Consider the following 16,345-nt stretch of genomic DNA (forward strand, 5'->3'; position numbering starts at 1 on the left):
GTGCAGCAGTTTTCTGCATGAAACAGTGGTGGAAGAATTGAAATCTGGTAGCAATCTAGAAGTCAAATAAAGCCCAAATTTTTACAGCTACTATATGACTTAGTTAAGCGCATCTCTACCAAATTTCATAGTATTTGGATCTATACATTGAGAGTTATGGATTAATCTTTGAAGAGTACAGAATCTGCCAGAAAAGTGATAATTATTGGCTCGATCAAGAGTCACTTTGATTGAAAGGTCCTCAAGTTGGAAACATGATTATAAGTGGTTTTGATTGGAACCTAAGTTTGGTTTTGATTGATCTAGAAGCATGACAAGTAATGAGTACAAGGCCATTTGATTATGGAGTGTACTTGGCACACATTTGGTACTCAAATTGGAAGATCAAGATCAAACTCAAGATAAAGATGAAGTTTAAGTTCTATTGACAAATGAAGATCATTTGGTAGAAATACAAGGACTTAAGAAAATAGAAAGAAAAGGACTTAAAGAAAGACTCATGGTTACTCATCAAATTAAGTCCATCACTTGAATCAATCAATCAAGTTATTTCAAATGAGTATCTAGAATGGTTCTTTGGAGAGAGGTCACTTCTCCCTAGTGTTGAGGCTTGCCGCCTATGTGTAGATAAATCAAGTGTGGTACTTGGATGGCTAATATAGAAGTGGTGATCTGAGGAACATTTGAGATGCTTAGTTGAAGAAATCAAAAGGGTTAATTAAGAAAAGCAAGCAACATCTAAAAGAGAGCAATTCATTGGAATTCAAGTGGTATTCTCACATTTGGTGCTCTTATGCAAGCATTGATAGATGATGAGCCAAGCCAACCACAACAAGAGTTAGTGCACTTGATCCTTTGTGTTTTTCAATTCATATGGGTGAAGAATGGTTTTTCATGTTGATGATTGGTCTTCATAAAGCTTATAATTGGACTTCACATTGCTATTACGGAGGCTCATTGGAATCTAATGACAATCCTCTACTCTAAGATAGCAAAGGTATCATTATAATGTGCATGATCATTTCATCCCTTACTAGTATGCGGTTAGTATATATAGTGCATGCTTCATAGGATCATGCATAACAAATGAAATATTTAAATTCATAGCCTACCACTATTGCTTGTTTGATTAATTGATCTAGTGGTAGTGTATGAGTTTGTTCATGAGCTAGTAAACCCAAGTACTTGATTTAATTTGGATTGGCAACAAGTGACAAGTATAACATTGGCAAGATAACCCTTACAAGAGGTGTGAAGAAGCTTGGTATTGGTTCAAACCGGACTTGGAAGCTTAGGCAACTCAATTTAGTTTAAGTCAACATTAAAAGCTCATGATAGTAACAAGAGTATAAGCATAAGACAACAATGCAAATGGATATTTAGTTTGGTTGTTTTAAGTGGTATCTAGACTCAATTGATCTCTTCAAGTGGAATTTACAAGTGGTGTCTAGATCAACCTACAAGTGATATCCTACAAGTGGTACTCATGAAGATAGCGAATGTTCAAGAAATGGTTTTTATTGACAAATCAATCATACATGTGGTATCACATTTCTACATGTGGTATCAATCATACAAGATGGTGGTTCCACAAGTGATCCTCAACTTTAAGTGATCATCAAGTGAAGCAAGTTCCCTCACATACAAGAGCTCAAGTATATCGAATGGATGACCCATGCTATGACATAGGGGGAGGTGTCCCACCGATTGGTATCAAGGTCAAAGATCCTATGTGTGGTATCTCAAGAGCTATCAAAATGGTGTCATTCCAACATAAGAAGTGGTGTCCATAAAAAATGCAAGATCCAAGTGTCAACCATCTATTCCTAGTACCACCCTTTGTATCAAGTGATGCACACCTTTTATGGAAATTAATGACAAAGGGGGAGAGATTGGTACAAAGATATGAAATATGCAAGAGGCATTAGGGAGAAGTTGTATTTGGACATGTATATGAACAAAAAGGGAGCAACATTGAAGAATGGAGAAGGATCAAAAGTCTTGGACAAGATAAGCACACAAGTAGGGGGAGCAAGCTCATGAACTTGATTGTTTGCATTTGATATGTGCATATTCATGTGCTTGCTTGCATTGCATAAGTTTTTAAATTTGATATGCATGCTTATGTGTTGTATGCTAGTTATAGAACTTGATTGATGATTTGATAACTAGCATGCATAGGATGGTAGCTAGACTTGTATTCCTACACATGATATTAGAACCTTGCTTATAATGTTGATTTCACGGGGTTTCTAGTGTTTTTGTTGTCTAGCTACTCATGCTACTAAGAATGGTGTTAAAAGTACAACTTCAATTGGTATCACGCTTCAAAGGTTAATTCTTTACACCTTAGCATCATTTGGTAGTAATTACTCTCCCACAATTTCAATCTATGCATATGTGCGAGCTTCAAACCAAACACTCTTAGCACATATGTAGGGGAAGCTAATACTACCAATTCGGGTTTGTGGTACTTGTCCAAAATCATTTACACATGGTAAAATTGCTTGGGCAAGCAACATGAATCCAAAATTGCTTAATTTCCATATCTTTATAGAGTTGTCATCAATTACCAAAAAGGGGGAGATTGAAAGGTCCTTGTTTGGTTTTGGTAATTGAGTGACAACCTTAAGTGGACTAATATGTGTTTGAGTGAGATACATAGGCGATTAGTCCACAGGTACATCATGTGTGAGCAACCTATTCCATGGAGGTGAAATGGCTTGGATTTGTTGCAAGTCTTACACATGTGATGAAGGAGCTCATTGCATATGAGACATGACATGGAGTCAAGTCATCAAGATGGAGAAGATCAAGACAAGACTTGGCTCGACGGACCGATGAAAGCTCTAGTTTGGTTTTGGTGAATTGATGAAACCCTAAGTGCTAACATAGTTTATCAAAGTGATCATGAGATAGGTAGCACATTCCAAGTGGTGAAGCAAGCGGTGAAGATCATGATGATGGTGCGGACATGATCATCAAGTGCTTAGACTTGAAAAAGAAGAAAGAGAAAAACAAAAAGCTCAAGGTAAAGGTGAAACTTAATAAGAGCTTTTTGGTTTGGTGATCGAGACACTTAGCGAATGTGATCACATTTAGGAATGATGGTTGTACTATTAAGAGGGGAGCTCTTATTGGACAACTCGATCATCTAGTGCCACTAGGTGTTGAAATACTTGCATTGCATTTTAGGCCTATTGCACATTCGGTGAGAAGTGATTAACCTTTGAAAAAATATTTGTAAAAATGCTAACACACTTGCACGTGATGATGAAACACTTGGAGTGTTAGCATATTTGCAAAGGTGGTGAGAAAGGTGAAGAAAAGAAGGCAAAACTCGGCTTGGGGTGCTGCCACGGGGGCATCGCCACCCCTTGTCTGATGCACTGCCACCCCTATGGTGGTGACCGGCTAGAGGCCGAGAGATTGCCCTAGGGGCACCGCCACTGTTTGTCTGGTGGCACCGCCACCCCTAGGGCGGTGCCCACCTAGACATGGCTGAGACTCAGGAGGAGAGAAGCGGACACCGGTGCATCCAGTGTGCACTGCAGCCCTGAGGGCGGTGCACCGCCCGGTCACCGCCGCGAGGAGGGCGGTGCCACCACCATTTTCTTCTAGAGATTGGTGAAATGGGATTGGTCACCGCCTCAGGCTTCGCCGCCCTGTGGGCGGTGCACCGCCATAAAAATCCAGAGAAGGGGTAATCGGGCAGATGGCCGGGTGGTCATCGCCACCCTGTCCGGTGCCCCAACGACTAGTTTTTAGCCGTTGAAAAGTGACCATTGGGAGGGGCACCACCATGTCCGGTGCCAGGCACCTTTGTGTCCAGTGCCCTCGTAGAAAGCTGCTCTAAATGGGTAACGGCTCTATTTACTTGTGGGCTTATAAATAGAGCTAGTGGCCGGCCTTGGCCACTCTCTTGGCACTTCTAACAGCTACATACACCCTTTGAGAGCTAAACACACCACTTCACTCACTTGGACACTTGATTTTATCATCTTGAGTGAGATTGGAGAGCCTCTAGTGCATTGCTTAGTGTTCTAGCATCTTGTGGCACTAGTTGGACGATTTGGGCCGGTGGAGTTCTTGTTACTCTTAGTGTTTGCCGACACCTAGATGGCCCGGTGATTGGTGGATCGTTGAGCGGCTATTGATGATTGTTGCCGTCTCTAATTGTCGAAATTGTGAAGGGTTCTTGTGCCTTCCCCGTGGGAGATCACGATAGCCAACTCTTGTGGATTGCATGTGGCTTGTGTGATCCTCATCTTGTGTAGGTTGTGTAGCACCCTATTGAGGGTTTAGCATGTGATGCCAATTAGCGCGTGAACCTCTAAGTGAGTGAATCGCCACAACGAGGACTAGCTTGCCGGCAAGCAAGTGAACCTCGGTAAAAAACATTGTGTAATCATTTGATTCCGAGGTGATTTATCTTCATTGGTATTCATTCTTGTGATTGATTAGCTCCTTTGGTGATTGGCCCATTCCTCTACACGACGGTATAACACTCCATCCTTCCCGCACATTTACATTTCTTAGTGTAGTTTGGCCCTTTAGTGTAGCTAGTTTTGAGGGCAAGCAAGAGTCATGTCTAGTGGTTAGTGAGGCTCTTTAGTTAGTCTTTGAGAGCTCACTAATTTAGTGTAGTGACATAGCATTTGAGTGATTATAGACAATAGCAACTAGAATTGTGGTAGGTGGCTTGCATTCTTAGTAGGCTAGCGCAACATTCGCTTCGCCTCATATTTGTCTAACCGCTTTGTGTAGTGTTGTTGTAGAAATTTTAATAGGCTATTCACCCCCCTTTAGTAATTAGGACCTTTCAACTAGTTGCAAGTGTGAAGGGCAAGTTGGGTGATGACTTGGCGTCCATGGACCGAGGAAAGGTAAAGAGCAAGTAAAGTCAAGATCGATGAATCAATATGGTCACGTGATGATATGAAGTGGATCATATTATTTGTGATATGGTTGGTGCATGTGTTGCATCGACATCGAAGGAGATGGGATGGAATGTGCAAGGCAAAGGTATAACCTAGGGCATTTCATTTCACCAGTCGTAGGTGAGTAGAGAAGTTTATGACCGGGTTTAGGATAGATGGTCGTACTATCAAGAGGGGCAAACTTGTTTGCATATCGGTCATCTAGTGCCACTTGAGCGATCTAACTTTGCATACGTCTTAGGATCGAGTGGTGCGGTGAATTGAGTGATTAACTCCTTGAAAAATGTTTGTGAAAAGCTAACACACTTGCACAAGGTGTTGTACACTTGGTGGTTTTGGCATATTTGCAAAGGAGAAGTTGGAGTTGATGTGGATCAATTCAATGAAGTAAAGGATGCAAAAAGAGGTCTCTGTAGGTGACCGGACACTGGCCTCGGCAGGACCTACGTGTTCAGTCAGTGTAAGCAGAAGGGGTGTGGTCTTAGTCAATTGATCGGACGCTGGTGCCTGGAAGTGACCGGACACAATGCTTCTGCGTCCGGTCAGGCGTGATGTACACAAACGTTATGGCACGAGGAGCAGCAGTGACGCGTGGCAGGCATAGAAGGAACGGACTCGGACACTGAGTCCGGTCATGACTAACCTGACGCGTCAGATCGTGTTTTGGCCTCCTCGGGAGCTCTCTGGAAATGATCAGACGTTGGCAGTGGTGCGTCAGGTCTTTCGCGTGGTGGCGCATCCGGTCCTTGGCTTGGTGGTGCGCATCAGGTCAAGCCTTCGCTGCGTCCGATCATCACTTGACCATTGGCATGTGAAGTAACCGTTGAAGATTAGCGTGCGAGCTTGAACCACGGGACATGTGGCGAAAATCAAGCGACCGGACGCCGGGCTTGTGCGTCCGGTCAGGTGGACCTTCGCGTCCGGTCGATGCGCAGAAGGCCTAGTGAAGGGGTAACGACTCTTTTGAGTTGTGGGGTTATAAATAGAAGTGGTGGTTGGCCTTGTGCTGGTAGCTGAGCACACTAGAGCCTTGGTGGCTTTGTGTGGTGGTGCTTAGGAGCCCTCTAACTCACTTGTGCTTGATAGTGATCATCCGATCGAGGGAGTGGGCAATTCTAGTGCGATTGCATCGTGAGGTTGTATCGAATGGCACTAGGTGATCGAGTTGCAAGTCGGTGGTGCTTGTTACTCTTGGAGGTGGCCACCTCCTAGACGACTTGGTGGCTTGTGACTTCGTTGAAGCACGTGAGAAGATTATGTGGTGCTCTGGAGGAGGATTTATGAGGGGTGTGCTCACCCCGCGGGGATCACGAAGACCAACTCTAATTGAGCGTGTCATTGGTCTACTCTCACTTTTAGGGTAGGTTCTTGCGGTGCCCGACGTGCGGGCTTGACAGGTGATGCCAATTAGCCGTCGAACCACCAAGTGAGCGGTCGACACAACATGGACTAGCGTGTTGGCCAGCACGTGAACCTCGGGATAAAATCATCGTGTCATCATTGTCTTTCTGTTGGTTTGCAATTCCCTTACACAAGCTTTTAATTACTTTCATATACATTGTGCTTGTGTAGTTGCTCTTGTAATTAGTTACCTTGTGTAGCATAGAAGTAGCTCCCTTGCATGACTAATTTGGTTTTAATAACCTTGTTAGTCACATTGCTTAGTTTATGTAGCTAAGTAATTTACACTCTCTAATTTGGCTTATGTAGCCTTGTTATTGAGCATTGCTATTGAGTTTAGGAGCTTTGTGCTTTTGCTTACTTATGTAGGAACTCCCCTGAAGTCCGCTAGCTCGACCCTACGGTATCGCAAAAAATACAAATTATAAGACACTTTGGTATTTCTAAACACGTGGATTTTATTATGTACTATCTCCATCTCAAATTATAAATTATTTTAATTTTTTTAAGAGTCAAAGCATCTTAAGTTTGACCAAATTTGTAGAGAGAATTACAAAGATTTATAATCTCAAATAGGCATTCCGTGAAAATATAATTAATAAAAAAATCTATTGATACATTTTTAATATCATAAATGTTATTATTTTATTATATAAATTTGTTTAAGACGATTAAAATGACTTATAATTTGTGGCGGAGTGAGTAGTTCATTGAATATCGATGAAAACGAACGGAATTAGTTAAGCATGTGCACAACGAGTGGTTTTTGCAACAGAGCCAAACAGGTGGACATTTGCATCAAAATAGTTACGGCGGAATCAAACTCCAAGCGTCATATGTGATGGATTTGTAATTTATTACTGCGAGAAAAAAAGAAAAAGATTGAACACAGCCCGTTCCAGAATGTAAACCCAACACAGCCCAGCCCATAAAAAACCCAGAGAGGAGCCGACAGGCCGGCCTCCTCACGACCCACCAACCTGCCTCCTCGTCCCTGTCTCCGTCTCCGTCGCTCCCTATCCAATCCTCCCCTCCCTCCCCCTGGGTCTTTCCCTCCCCCGCGTTGCGGCAAGACGAGACGACCTCACCGCTGCCCGCCTCCCCTCTCTCCCCGCCGCAGGCGCCGGAGATGCAGGCGACGGCCGCCGCCTTCCTCGCCCACCCGCTCCCGCGGCTCCGCCGGTGCGCGCGCCTGCCTTAAACCCTCCCTCTCGCCTCCCCCCTCGTCGTGTTATTCCCTGTTTGTGGCGTGCTCAGAAGGTGATGTGGTTTTGTTCGATTCAGCATTGGCGGATGGGGTGCGGATGCGGCGGCGGTGCGTGGGGGAGTCATCGCGCTCCCGTCGCGGCTGCTGGGGTCGCGGTGCTCCATCAGCCTCTCCATCGGCGCCGGCGCTGGCGCCGGAGGTGGCCGCGAGTTCAGCTACGGTAAGAGGTGTTGAATTCATAGCCTTCATTCCTTTGAAGCCTGTTTGCGTTGCTTTTCGAGTGTAAAATTTTGGTAGGGTACCGTATGTGCATTTTGGCAGGTAACCAGATTGAAGGATGCCAGTTTATGCCTTTAGGAGTAATTAACCAGATCATATGAGTAACAAAATTATCATTGTGTACCTTCATATTAAAAATTATCATTGTGTATCTACATAACTTTTTGTGCAACCTCCTGCAATCTGTAAATCGTGGGGGGTTAATGGACCTATAAATCATGCTTTGTACCAACACTAGCCTGGCTGGGGCTGCCACAGTCCTGAAACTTAAACAAGCAAATGTATAGAAATAAAAAAAATCTCATTCAATTAATTGTGTCCTGTTCGCTTCGCTGAAAAGTATTGTTCGCTGATTTGTTGTGAGAGAAAAACAATGTACCATGGCTGATAAGCTAGGCTGAAAAGTATTGTTCGCTAATGTGTGATTTTAGTTGTTTGCAATGGCCTGCTTCTTGCAAGTCTCAGATTCTATCTTGGTTTACAGTATTTAGACCGCACAATTTGTTGATTTGTTGGATTATTTCTGTACAAACAATTGGTTTACATGAGGTCATATCCACCCCTCTATTGGTTATCAACAGAGCATGTTCCGGTGTTCCCTAGATACCGAATACGAGATCCCTACAAGCTTCTTGGTGTTGATCGTGATGCATCTGAAGAAGAGATCCGGAGTGCGAGGAATTTCCTTATTCAACAGTATGCTGGGCATGAACCGAGTGAAGAAGCTATTGAAGGTGCTTATGAGAAGATAATTATGAAGAGCTACCAGCAGCGGAAGAAGACAAAAATTAATCTGAAAACCAAGTTAAAGAAGAGAGTAGAGGAATCCCCTTCATGGGTCAAAGCACTTATTAGTTACTTTGAGGTGCCATCGATGGATATTATTTCCAGAAGATTGTTTTTCTTTGCTTTCATTGCTGGATGGAGCTTAGCAACTTCTGCAGAGAATGGACCTGCATTTCAGGTATGCGCTTTGATTTATCCTGAGATTCTAAGTTCTGTCTTTTCTTGTTGGAGGACATGATTTTATCTCCATGGCTGTTCAATCTAGGAAGCCGGCCTATGTAGCTTGTAACTTTTACAGTACCTGCTAGGTTCAACTAACTTGTCACTAAGCACCTGAATGCTAAATAGATTTGCTCCCTGTGCATTTGTTTACTTTTACAGTATCTATTAGGTTCAACTAACTTGTCACTAAGCACCTGAATGCTTAATAAATTTGCTCCCTGTGCATTTGTTTGTTCATGCTAGTGTCTAGCATCTACGCTGCTTAGTGATCTGATGGTTTTTATCACTTCAATTTGATGATTTCGACAATCAGCAATGTTGGCATCTACTATCTAATATATTATGACAATACCGGACCTGATAAATCTAGATCTGGTTTACTTTTGATCTTGGGCATCACTGAACTGAAATGGTTTGCATGTGCAGCTCGCAATATCACTATTCTCATGCATATATTTCCTCAACGAAAAGATGAAGAACCTCCTCAGGGCATCGACCACTGGGTACTGAAACTTTCTTCCATCAAGGCCTTGATCTGTCATCAACAACAGCATGTTTACTCACTGCCTTGTTCTTCTAGGTTTGGAGTACTTGTTGGCGGTTGGATTATTGGTTCCCTACTGGTTCCACTGGTCCCAACATTCATCATCCCAGCTTCATGGTCCCTAGAGCTACTCACCTCGCTGGTTGCTTACATTTTCTTGTTCCTGGGATCCACTTTCCTGAAATGAATCTGTTTCAATCTTGTAAGTGGAACTGTAGGATTTTTTTAAAGAGGGGATTACGATGACTGACATATCTTCATTTGAGTTTCAGAAAATTTTGCTTGGACTGACCTCTTGAGATTGGAATATTGGCGTTATTGTGCCTTAGGCTTCCCTTTTGGGTCTTTTTCTCAGCTGATGTACACAGTTTTTTTTATCTATCTGGTGACGGTGCAGAGACAAATGTGGCGTCAGTTACTACCTGGCAGTACATTTTGTGCTTTGTGTAGTGAACTATTGTGTGTTCGTGTGCAAGCATTGAAGCGAGCCTGGATCGCAAATCTGACCCATGGTTACGGCTTGATGGCTGGATCGCAAATCTAGCGCTTGCACGAATACTTGTACCAAGGAATTTTCCACTAGACTAGTTCGTCTTGTTTGATTTTGAAAATCAACGTACGTATGGTTTTCCTAACTTCGTTATGGCTTCTTTGGCTTTGACAACATAGTTTTTAGTAAAAAAAAAAAAAAAGCACCAAACATCTATGACTGTGATACCAAATTAGTTTCATTAGCAAACATGTCTATGCGTTGCAACGGGATCTAATACCTAGTGATTTGTAGCCATGAGTTCGAGTCAAAAATTAAATTAATTTAGTGGTAAAAATCTTTATTTCTTAAGGAGTGAAAGATAAAAATGGTTGTGGTCTCTTATTTATTGTTTTCTTTATTCTTATTATATTTATTAGAACACGGAAAACCAGGTGGGAAAAACAATGAAAACAAAATCAGAAAAATCGAGCTAGCGTCAAAAACATCCACGAGAAAAAAAATCTGAGCGTACTCGAATCCAAGTAGAAAACAATAATGACAAAAATTAGAATGTACTCTAAAAAATAGGCACGAAAAAAAATTAGAACATATGTGGAGCTAAGTGAAAAGCCTCCAAATGAACCACAAGCAACACGTGCTCGGAGCAAGTAAAAACGGATAAATAAAAAAAAGTGAAAAAAGAATAGAAAAGAAACGAAACAAAGAAATTATACCCTTCTTTCCTCTTTATTAGGTTTCTATTCTTATATTTTTACGTTTGGATTAAGATTCCTATTCCAATTGCTTGGAGTTGGAGAGATCTAATTGGATTAAAATTCCTAGTTGTCCATATTATTATATTTTTTTCTATTTGGATTAAGATTTCTATTCACCCGAAATCGGAGGGGTCTAATTGGATTAGGATTCCTAGTTATATAAAGAGAAGGGCTATAGGTGGTTTTCTACATTCACAAAGTTAGTTAAGAGATGGCCGAACCAAAAAATATGTGGAGAGAAATTTTGCCTATTTATTATTAGGTATAGATTAAATTATCCACAAAATATGTCTTGACAGTTTACTTATTTGACCTTATAAATGTTAATGTGGCTTTTAACAAATATCTTGACCAAATTCAGAAATTTGATTTAGGACAACGCTAAAATGTGCTATAATTTTGAAAGGACGGGTAATTTTTTGTACTTATGTGTGGGTTGGCTTCTACGTTCTCATAACTCGTTGCAAACAGAGGCGAACCTTGTCCAAGAAAACAGGTAGGAAAACTTAACCCTACATGCCGTGGGGCACTAAAGTGGTAGCCCTTGCGCTAAATCCTTGCTAGGGTGTGCCACCGTTATAAACATCTCCTAACAAACTATATGACCTCTCTTTTCATCTCGTTAGCCTTAACGAGCCAAGCTCCTAAGCCCCTCTAAAATTCCGATTGAGCAAAAGCCGAAGTTTCGTGCTCAACAGGAGAAAACAGTCAACAGCTCAAGGGGTGTTGTCTGTAAACAATTAAAAAAAACTCCGTAATTCAGAAACTCAGTACACATATCTGGGCCGTATTTTTGACAGAGGATATAAAAAACTGGGCCGGAATACATCGGTCGGCTTGATTACTCTGTTTGTTTCACTGCGAATAGATGGCTTAAATCCACAGTTAATTCTCTATTATTGGATAACATCTTTTGTGTTATTGGATCGTCATGGTTGGATTTGGACTTTAAAGCAATTGGATTGGATTGAACACTACGTAGTCATTTGGAATTAGATTTGGAATGGATGTTGAACCGTTTCCTTTTGGATTTTAATTTGATTTCTCTATTTGGATTGGGACTCTAATCCAAATAGGAAAAATGTGCGATGGTAGCAGTGTTGTGTCAAAGCAAAAATGAGGCACCAAAACGCCACGGCAGGGTGCATTGTTTCTGTCGCCTGAAAAGTGAGGAATCGCAAGTAGAATATCGGTGCAGAGACTTACGATGGATAATGAAACCACGAAGAATGCATGCCTGAAGTGAGTGGAGGCATGCAACGAAACGACGTGTGTGGTGGAAGCTGTAGCCCCGGTTTTGGCGCTGAAGCAAGCCAGGTAACTGTGGAGTGACGCCGCACACGGAGCAGTTGGACTGTTGGAGTGATGGCGCATGTGGAGAAACAGTTATCCCATTCGACCACATTCTCGCTCGTTCTTCCATGATGAATCGTCTGCGGTCTGCTCCTGCGTGAACGATGATGAGGGAATCTGCAGCAGTTTTATCTATGATGCATCACATCACAACACATCATCGGGTGTTGGACTGTTGGCGGTGTTGGTTGATGCCATGATTCGACTGCCCTCCCAAAGGCCAAAGCCTCGCGCGCGCAGGCAGGCAGGACTGCTTCTGCAGGTGGCTGCTGCATCCCCTGCCCTTTTTGTCTCTCTCTATACATGCAGCTGCTTAAGAATATCCAATAGAATCACATACATAATATCTGGTTGATTGATATCTTCTGAAGATTGATTATGCGCTCAAGTTTAGATTGCGGGTAAAAGCAAGTATCACGGCTTCGGTTAGATAGGATATATGTCTCCTGATTGATGTAATCTTGTGATGTAATCTAGAGTTACCAAAGTAGCTAGCTTCTTCTTGTTGTACAAGTGGTACCGCCACGCCAGGGGCTCTTCCTGGCTATATTAACACGAAGCCGTGAGCCTGAGAGGGCATCACGTTCCAACCATTTTCACATGGTAATCAGAGCTAGGTTAGTCCATAATATTCTCGATGGCTTCCTCTTCCATGCTTCAACAATCGTTCTCTCTGATCGGTTGTCCCGTCACCGAGAAGCTGGGCAAAGGGAATTTTTCCCTATGGAGCGCCCAGGTGTTGTCTGCTCTTCGCGGTGCGCAGATAGCGCACTATCTCGAGCCCAACATTGTGATGCCGGCGAAGCAGATCCCCAAGGCGGCCGACAAGCCGACTGAGCTCATCCCCAACCCTGAGTATGAAACTTGGGTTGCGAAGGACCAGCAGATCGTTAACTATCTGCTCTCCAATATCTCCAAGGAGATCCAGGTGCAAGTCTCCAATTGTGCCACATTGGCCGAGATCTGGAAAGTGATCTCAGAGATGACGGCTTCCCAGTCTCGGGGCCGTATCATCAACACGCGCATGGCGTTGGCCACAGCGCAGAAGGGCTCATCTACAATTGCCGACTACTTCAACAAGATGAAATCTCTTGCTGACGACATGGCGGCCATCGACAAACGTCTTGAAGATGAAGAGATCATCTCCTATGTACTAGCCGGACTTGACATGGATTTTAATCCGATTGTCTCGGTTGTCACGACGTGCACGGAGCCGTTATCTTTGGGCGAGCTCTACACCCAGCTAGTAAGCTGGGAACAGCGGATGGATCTCCTACACAGTGAATCCGGTTCATCTGCTAACACGGCTACACATGGAGGCCGTGGCGGTTTCAACCACGACGATGGTGGCCGATGATGCGGGCGTGGCCACAATCGTGGCAACAACAACAACAGCGGGCGCCCCCGGTAGAACTACAACGGCGATAAACCCATCTGCCAGCTCTGCAGCAAGGAGGGCCACACCAGACTCCGCTACTTCAAGCGTTTTGACGCTTCCTAAATCGGCCCACTAGAGCAATCCCGATCTACCTCCTCTGCGTTATATGGGATCGACACCAATTGGTACACCGACACTGGTGCTACGACCACATCACGGGAGAGCTGGAGAAGCTCACCGTGAGGGACAAGTGAAAGGTCCTTGTTTGGTTTTGGAAATTGAGTGACAACCTAGGTGGACTAATTGTGTTTATGTGAGATACACAGGTGATTAGTCCACAGGAACATGTGTGTGAGCAACATATGCCATGAAGGTGAAAATGGCTTAGAGATGTTGCAAAGCTCACACATGTGATGATGAAGGAGCTTAAATGCACATGAGACATGACATTGAGTCATGTGATCAAGGTGGAGAAGATCAAGACAAGACTTGGCTTAATGGACCGGTTGCAAGCGTGAAGGGCAAGTCAGAGGCTTTGGAGCGATGGACCGCGTGGCGGTGAAGCTTGAGCAAGACTTGGCGCCGATGGACGAAGGCAACGGTGAAAAGCAAGTGAGGTCAAGATCGATGAACCAACAAGATCACATGGTGATATGAAGTGGATCATATCATTGATGATCATATTGGTGCATGTGTTACATCGACATTAGAGGAGATGGAATGGAATGCGCAAGGCAAAGGTATAACCTAGGGCATTTCATTTCACTGGTCATAGGTGTGTAGAGAAGTTTATGACTGGGTTTAGGATAGATGGCCGTAGTATCAAGAGGAGCAAACTTGTTTGCATATCGGTCATCTAGTGCCACTCGAGTGATCTAACTTTGCATCGTCGCTAGGATCGAGTGGCGTGACAAGTTGAGTGGCTAACCCTTTGGGAAATGATTGTGAAAAGCTAACACACATGTGCACAAGGTGATACACTTGGTGGTTAGCATATTTGAGCAAAGGGTGAAGAAGACAGAGGAGATGCCAGCGTCGATCAAGTGACCGGACGCTGGATCTGAATGCACCGGACGCTGACTGCCTGCGTCCGGTCACGCTGACCTGGCGGTACAGTAGCTAGGGTATACCACCGGACGCTGGGTTGTGTCCGGTCGAAGTGGACCGGACGCGTCCGGTCGAGGAAAAACTGTTTTGGACCCTTACTGTAAACGACCGGACGCTGAGGTCCAGCGTCCGGTCAGTTGAAGCTGCTGCGTCCGGTCAGAAGATGACCATTGAGATCGAAAGAATGCCGTTGAACGCAAGTGACATGTGGCTATCATCGGGCGACCGGACGCTGAGGTCCAGCGTCCGGTCAACACGATCGGAGCGTCCGGTCGACCCGACAGTTGCCCCGTGAAGGGGTAACGGCTAGTTTAGCCCTTGGGGCTATAAATAGAAGTGGCCTTCGGCCATGGCTGGTGCTGAGCACCTTGGGGGACTTTGTGTCCATGCTTGAGAGTGCTTAGGAGCCCTCCATCTCACACATACTTGATAGTGATTATCCGATTGTGTGAGTGAGCGATTCTAGTGCGATTGCATTGTGAGGTTGCATCGAGTGGCACTAGGTGATCGAGTTGCAAGCTGGTGGTGCTTGTTACTCTTGGAGGTTGCCACCTCCTAGATAGCTTGGTGGTGGTCTCCATCGAAGCCCGCAAGAAGCTTGTGCGGTGCTCCGGAGAAGTGCTTTGTGAGGGGCATTGTGCTCGCCCCGCAGGAGCCGTGAAGAGCAATTTTAGTAAAGCGTGTCATTGAGCTACCCTCACTTTCGGGGTAGGTTCTTGTGGCGCTTGACGTGCAGGCTTGGTAGATGATGCCAATTAGCTGCCGAACCACCAAGTGAGCGGTCGACACAACGGGGACTAGCGTGTTGGCAAACACGTGAACCTCGGGAGAAAAATCATCGTGTCAACCTTGTTCTTCCTGTTGGTTTGCATCCCCATTACACAAGCTTGCGTTTACTTTCATATATATTAAGCTTGTGTTGTTGTTTTTGTAATTAGTTAGCTTGTGCAGCTTGCTAGTTACCTTCATGCTTGTGTAGCATAGAAGTAGCTCCCTTGCGTGGCTAATTTGGTTTGAGTAACCTTGTTAGTCACATTACTTAGTTTGTATAGCTAAGTAATTGCGCTCTCTAATTTGACATTGGTTGCCTTGTTATTGAGCATTGCTAGTGAGCTTAGTTGGCTTTGTGCTTTTGCTTACTAGCATGTGTAGGAGCTCCCTTATAGCTTAAAGTACTAGTGGCATAGGTTTGTGTGACCTTGCTTCTATAATTGGTTAGGAGAGCTCTAGCTAGCCCGACACCTTTGTTGCTTGATTAGTATCTTTGCAAGGTGCTAGTGAACATAGATAGAGGGGTGTAGTCTTGGCTAGATCGATAGTTTTAATTCCGCACTTGTTTCGGTTAGCCAACGTGATTAAGTTTTAAAAAGGACCATTCACCCCCCTCTAGTTGCCATCTCGACCCTTCAACAAGTACCATGGAAACGACAAGGTTCATGCTGCTAATGGCGCAGGTACGAGAATCAATCAAATTGGTCGAAGTTTTGTTCATACCCCAAATCAAAATCTCGTCCTAAACAATGTTCTTTATGTTCCTGAAGCTAACAAAAGCCTTACATCTATTCATCGTCTTACATCCAATAACCATGCTTTTATTGAATATCATCCCAACTATTTTTTTATTAAGGACCAGGCGACTAAGAAAACCATCCTTAGAGGGGAATGTGAAGGCGGCCTATATCCGTTGAAGTCTAGGCCATCATCGAATAAAGGGGCGTTTGGTGCTGTCAAGTCTCCTTTGTCCAGGTGGCATAGTCGTCTCGGCCACCCTTCTTTTGCAGTCGTGCAGCAAGTCCTTAGCAAAAATAGTATTCTCTTTGTTGCCGATTTGAATAAAGAAACTATTTGCGATGCTTGCCAAAAGGGCAAAAGTCATCAGC

General features: G+C 43.9%; 1 protein-coding gene and 1 non-coding gene across 2 annotated transcripts; both read left to right on the forward strand.

The window, feature by feature from the left end:
* The first annotated feature begins 7,362 nt into the window (after nt 1-7,362).
* On the forward strand, nt 7,363-9,697 carry LOC136551727 (protein CHAPERONE-LIKE PROTEIN OF POR1, chloroplastic-like). The gene is made up of 5 exons (XM_066543267.1): nt 7,363-7,523; nt 7,626-7,768; nt 8,409-8,791; nt 9,262-9,338; nt 9,416-9,697. The coding sequence occupies exons 1-5, from the start codon at nt 7,471-7,473 to the stop codon at nt 9,564-9,566; spliced, it is 807 nt and encodes a 268-aa protein (XP_066399364.1). The 5' UTR covers nt 7,363-7,470; the 3' UTR covers nt 9,567-9,697.
* A 3,403-nt stretch (nt 9,698-13,100) lies between these two features.
* LOC136553104 (small nucleolar RNA Z247) lies at nt 13,101-13,237 on the forward strand. Its single transcript, XR_010783012.1, has one exon. It is a non-coding gene; the product is annotated as a small nucleolar RNA Z247 (small nucleolar RNA).
* The last annotated feature ends 3,108 nt before the right edge of the window (nt 13,238-16,345 follow it).

This window comes from Miscanthus floridulus, chromosome 4, assembly GCF_019320115.1.
Source record: "Miscanthus floridulus cultivar M001 chromosome 4, ASM1932011v1, whole genome shotgun sequence".
NCBI lineage: Eukaryota > Viridiplantae > Streptophyta > Magnoliopsida > Poales > Poaceae > Miscanthus > Miscanthus floridulus.